The sequence below is a fragment of the Syngnathus leptorhynchus genome, chromosome 3 (assembly GCF_054491065.1).
Source record: "Syngnathus leptorhynchus isolate UIUO chromosome 3, UIUO_Slep, whole genome shotgun sequence".
Taxonomy (NCBI): Eukaryota; Metazoa; Chordata; class Actinopteri; order Syngnathiformes; family Syngnathidae; genus Syngnathus; species Syngnathus leptorhynchus.
In genome coordinates, this window is record NC_141197.1 from 1,873,573 (window position 1) to 1,879,325 (window position 5,753).

Here is a 5,753-nt window from a genome sequence, read left to right on the forward strand (position 1 = left end):
AAATGGAAATTATTTCAACTGGCTACGTCCTGATTTTTAATTTTCGACCCTCGTGAGGATAAACGGTTTGGATGATGAATGACTGAATTAATTTTATTTATCTCAAGAGTCGGATGTCATTAGATATAGCTTTACACAGTTTGCCTTCTTAAGACAGGAATATGTCAGAACCGCCACAAAATATTTTTCAGTGTGGTGAATTCCTGTCATGCCAGCTTTAGAAATAAGCCAAGAAATAAGTGGGGGAAAAAAATCAAGTTTCAATAACAGCAGGCAAAATGTAATGGAGACTCGGTTTCAAGGGATTTATTTTCTTACAGTATTTGGAAAGTGTGTGAGAGTTCTTCTGATCATACATTTATTGTACGCACATACAGAAACATTTTAACTCGGAAGAATGCTCATCTATCTTTGTTGCCCAGTTTCGGTTATATCCAGATTGATCCCAGAGAGTAACTCTCCTCCACAGGGCCGGTTCAGCAAATCTTTCAAGGCTTCATTGACCTCATTGCTGAAGACAGTGGTGAAGTCACCATTGGGGCAACCACCACACCCATCGGTGGGATATGAACCAATCACCTCCTGCAACCACGTCAGCTCATTGCTAAGCTCCTTGTTGAGTGCATCAAAGTGGTTCTGTCTCTCCTGGTAGCGGCTGCTGATGCCACTGAGGCTGGAGCTAAAGGACTGCATTTCATCCTGCAGATTTCTCTTCAAGGACTCCACCTTACGGAACTCGTAGCGGAATTGCGAGAGCTCATGGCGCATTTCTTCACTTTCTTCCTTGTACCAGGCCTCTTTCTCATTGTATATAGAGACAATGGCATCAATATCTTCTTGCAGAGAATCATGGGATGCTGCTAAACTCATGAACGACCGTTCCATTTGATCAATGTCCTCCACCACCTGAGCAAAGCGCTCAAAGTTTACATAAGTGTTGTTAGGTGGCATGCTTGAGTGGGACTTAAGAGTGTACTCTTTCAGGCGCTTGGTCTTGAGCTGGCGTCTCTCTCGTTTCTGTATCTCTTGGCCTTTACTTTCCTCCTTGCGCTCATTTGACTTCAGGGTTCAAAGAAAAGATGTTTGATTAGGCCCTCATAGAAGATGCCAATTTTAAGTAAATATGGAATCAATTACAAGCAATTATCCAAAAATTTAAACTTAGCATTTCACAGTACCTTGATCCATGGGTGATTAAGAGCATTTTGAATTGTCAGTCTTTTCCTGGAATGAAAAAATACAGCTTTTGAAAATCATTGGACTTGAAGTTCCTACAGTCTGCCTCCATCCATCCATCCATCCATCCATCCATCCATCCATCCATCCATCCATCCATCCATCCATCCATTTTCTGAACCGCTTCATCCCCACGGGGGTCGTGGGCATGCCGGACGGAGCCTATCCCAGCCGTCATCGGGCAGTAGGCGGGGGACACCCTGAACCGGTTGCCAGCCAATTGCAGGGCACACAGAGACGAACAACCATCTGCACTCGCACTCATACCTAGGGACAATTTAGAGTCTTCAATCGGCCTACCAAGCATGTTTTTGGGATGTGGGAGGAAACCGGAGTGCCCGGAGAAAACCCACGCGGACACGGGGAGATCATGCAAACTCCACACAGGGAGGGCCGGAGGTGGAATCGAACCCGCACCCTCCTAACTGTGAGGCGGATGCTACCCAGTGTGCCACCGAGCCGGCTTCCTACAGTCTGCCTAGGACATTATTAGCCAAGCACTTTTTGTCCCGCTCCAGCAAGTGACTGATGAAATTTTTGGCCAGTTCACTGGTGTTGCAGAAGAACTCCTCATCAAACTCATAGTTGATGGCTGAAATGTTCTTCAGTGTGTCCTGTTTTGTCTCCCCAAGGAAAGGAGAAGCACCACTTAATCTGAAAGAATATGAAACAAACAGGTTCACTTAGTTGTTTTCTGTTTAAGGGAAACAATGTGTGAAGTGAATTACAGTACAGTCGCTCTGGCTAATCACAGAGGAAAGGAACCGGGCTGGCCCGTAGTATAATTGATGCTTATTGAAACGCATTGGGAAAATCACCCCATAAATTGTTCAAAAAAACACTGATAAATATTCACAATGTTTTCTACGAAAATAGAGGGTAAATTTTTGAAAAACAACACTGATTAATTAAAAAAAACGCAAATATGGGAATCTGCAGGTGGTGAACTATAAGTAACATAACATAACACAGTTCACTTGCAGGATGTAGGTTATGACTCCAATGCTCCACATGTCTGCTTCCAAACCCAACGGCTCATAGTTGACAATCTCAGGTGCTTTAGGAAAAGAAAATGATACAAACAGCCAAAGTAGTAGAACAGAGCATTCTGGTCAAGACAAACGAGCAGATAGTCTTACCAACAAACTCGGGTGTTCCAAAGATGTTTTTGAATTCCACTCCAGCTTCAATTTTGTGAGCAAGACCAAAATCAATGAGTTTAATCCTTGGCAATGGCACATTCTTATCTAGCAGCATTATGTTTTCAGGCTATAGAAAAACAAATGACAAATTCATTAAATTACATTACTTCAGTATTTTGTACTGTACAGTACTCAATATTCAATATTAAAAATGTTCGGATTAGTTAAAAATAGCACGGCGTTAAGACACGTTGTGGGGAGGATTTGCCACAACATCCTAGTGGATTCGTCATTTCTGGAGGTGAGGGGATATATACTTCCCGGGGGGAAAAAAAATGCCTTAAATAATTGCAGCAAACATCTTGAGAGAAATTCCTTCAAAAAAATCAGCAAAGTGGTCTCGTGATGGTGAGAGGGAAGTGAAGCAAAGAAAAGAAAGCCAGAATTGAGTGGAAGTGAAGAGAGTAAAAATGAAAGTGTTAGATATTGTCCCAGTTTTTTATCTTTAATGCTCGCTATGCTAATAGTAATTACCAGGATGCTGCTTCTCAGTTTAACATACTGTAATGTCTTGTCTCCTAAAAGTACTAATTGCAGTCGATTAATAGTATAAAGATATGAATAATATAAAGTGTATGGTCATCTTTTCAGGACACACCTTGAGATCAAAGTGGGCTATTTTTCTGGAGTGGAGGTAGTTCACCCCCTCGAGGATTTGCTTGATGAACTGGGTTGCCTCGTCCTCACTTAGAGACTCCTTCTGGGCCAAGAAGTCAAACAGCTCACCACCAGAGACCCTAGACAATTACAGACATACTAAATATTTTTTGAGACCCATGTTATCATACTAATTCCTAACCAAAAACACCTGCTTTCCTTTATTCGCCAAACTTGAAGCATTCTATCATTCCTCCTCTACAAGCACCAGCCCCGCCCAATTTCAAAACGTTACCGGTTCCTCACATTGTGATGTCATGCTCACGTAACAGAAGATAGTTGAGAAGCATTGGCTTATGGAGTACATCTTTATCATTACAATATTTCGAAATGTCTGTCTAAATGTAAAAAAAAGATGCAATCTCCATAGGGCCATGATAATATCTTTGTGTATTTTATACAAACCACAAAGTTTAATTAGTTGCTTGAATGCATATTAAATGAACAATTTCCAGAAAAATCAACAATATATTGGAAAAAGTATTGAATTAGTCACTCACAACTCCAGAATGAGAACCACATCAGTGCGATTCTCGTAGACATCGTGTAGAGTGACAATATTTTGGTGCTGAATCTGCTGAAGAATTGCTACCTCGCGTTGGATCTCATCCAGCCGAACTCCCCGCGAGCTGGCAATACTTTGACGCTTTTTGATGAACTTGGCTGCAAATTCCTGTCCTGTATTTTTCTCTCTGCATTGCTTTACGATGGCAAACTGTCCACTAAAACACAAAAAGTAGACGAAAGATTATTTTAATTAATTTGCTTTCACGTGTATTATCTGGCGGCGGCCTGGTGGTGCACTGGTTATAGCACGTCCGCCTCACAGAAGGAGGGTTCGTGTTCGATTCCACCTCCGGCCCTCCCTGTGTGGAGTCTGCATGTTTTCCTCATGCCCGCGTGGGTTTTCTCCGGGCACTCCGGTTTCCTCCCACATCCCAAAAACATGCTTGGTAGGCAGATTGAGCACTCCAAATTGCCCCGAGGTGTGAGTGCGACTGCGGATGGTTGTTCGTTTCTGCGTGCCCTGCAACTGACTGGCAACCAGTTCAGGGTGTCCCCCCGCCTACTGCCCGATGACGGCTGGGATAGGCTCAAGCACGGCCACGACCCCCGTGGGGACTAAGCGGTTCAGAAAATGGATGGATGGATGGGTTATTTTTTACTTACACAATACAAACACTTTTTGTTGGAAGATTTGTTGTATTAATTAACCCTGTTGGTTCCTTGTTGGATTTCTGTTTTAAGCAACCAGCTATATAGAAAGGAATAAACTCTTTTATTTAGTCATGTTTTCTGTTAAACATTCGGTGCCAATTGAAAACCTTGACGTGCTTTACCTCTCGTGGCGTTGTATCGGAAGTTCGATATTCACAATCGATCAAGTGAATGGCAGGGGGCCGCTGTACTTTTAATTCTTGCCGCTCAGAGCCAACCTGTGACCCTGGATAAGCAGTTGAAAAAATCACTTGATTATCCCCAATTAGTAATTGTTTAATCACAGATTTAATGGTCTGACGGTAAGGGCTTGTTTTGTTTTGTCTTTTTTTTTTAGTAGCTACTGCATGTACAAAATTGTTTGTCTTTAGTTGACCTGAGTAGTTGCAAGTGAACGCCCCTTCCCTATCTGCAGCCAGTCTGACAGCAAAGAAAGTGTGCATCTAAAGATAGAACACTCCTTCAAAAAGCAGCCTGACATGTCAAGCAGTTGTCTACTATCACCTGCCAACCCAAACCAAGCCAATGTAAGACTTGTGTGTTTCTACTAAGATTCGATAAGAAGTAAAACAGTTTCTATTATGTCAAACAACACTACTATTTATGGATTAAAAAGCAAAAAAACAGCAGCATTTTCTGGGTAGGTGTCCATGCCATTAAAAGACAACTCAGTTACTATAGGCTTCTTATTTTAGTGTTTTCATTTCAATGTTTCATATTGTATTTACTGCCAATACTGTTTTCCCCAAAACATTTATTCTACCACAGTTTCACTATTGCTTCACTCTTTCGATTGTTTGGGCAAGGGATAGACAACACGGCCAGTTCCGGCTTACATTCACAAAATTTACGTCGCTGCCGTTTGGAATGCCGACATAAATCGAGGAGCAGATCTGCCGTCATGTCAGACAATATTATGCGTGTACCAAAAGGAGCAAAAATGAACTAGACACACTTATGTTTACTCATGCAAAAAGGTTAGCACGTACAGTACCTTCCCAACTCTTCCCCGATTTCATAAAACTCTTCAACCTTCTTTTGCTTAAAATTATCCATGTTTTAAGCTCTAACGATTGTTTAAAAGCACAGTTGATCCTTGTAAACACGAGCATGCGTGGCCTCGTGTTCTATATAATCGGTGAAACTAGTAAACCTAGTCCCCTTGAAATTCTGTGCTGTGGCTGTCTCTTTTTCCATGCACAACGCGAGTATAAACAAGACAGTGGTGTTCAGGGGGGGAAATATCTTGCAGAGTTAAAAATAGTCTCAATTGTGAACTCCGTGTCCCCTGTGGGGGGCTCTTGATCGGTCTCTACTATGTCATGACACCTAGTGTGGTCCCTTTACAGACACATGCAACTTGCGAATTACAATCAGTGTTGAGTGCAGACTTGTAAAACCTTAACTAATGGGACACAGCAGGTTTACGCAAATAAATGT

The 5,753-nt window shown here is 42.1% G+C and overlaps 1 protein-coding gene across 1 annotated transcript; it reads right to left on the minus strand.

Moving 5' to 3' along the window:
• Positions 1-296: 296 nt before the first annotated feature.
• On the minus strand, positions 297-5,501 carry dapk2a (death-associated protein kinase 2a). Its single transcript, XM_085907592.1, has 8 exons — positions 5,308-5,501; positions 3,596-3,817; positions 3,037-3,175; positions 2,376-2,505; positions 2,218-2,293; positions 1,738-1,890; positions 1,179-1,224; positions 297-1,059 (listed from the first exon to the last, which is right to left on the minus strand). The coding sequence occupies exons 1-8, from the start codon at positions 5,367-5,369 to the stop codon at positions 406-408; spliced, it is 1,482 nt and encodes a 493-aa protein (XP_085763718.1). The 5' UTR covers positions 5,370-5,501; the 3' UTR covers positions 297-405.
• Between the last annotated feature and the right edge of the window lie 252 nt (positions 5,502-5,753).

What these genes read in the sequence shown, in the direction of transcription:
- dapk2a (XM_085907592.1), bottom strand. Translation starts at nt 5,369, where the DNA reads ATGGATAATTTTAAGCAAAAGAAGGTTGAAGAGTTTTATGAAATCGGG. An exon ending in GTGGTTCTCATTCTGGAGTT is followed by an intron (nt 3,176 to 3,595) that starts GTGAGTGACTAA and finishes GTAATTGTCTAG; the next exon opens with GGTCTCTGGTGGTGAGCTGT. An exon ending in GGAGTCATAACCTACATCCT is followed by an intron (nt 1,891 to 2,217) that starts GCAAGTGAACTG and finishes ATATTCTTTCAG; the next exon opens with ATTAAGTGGTGCTTCTCCTT.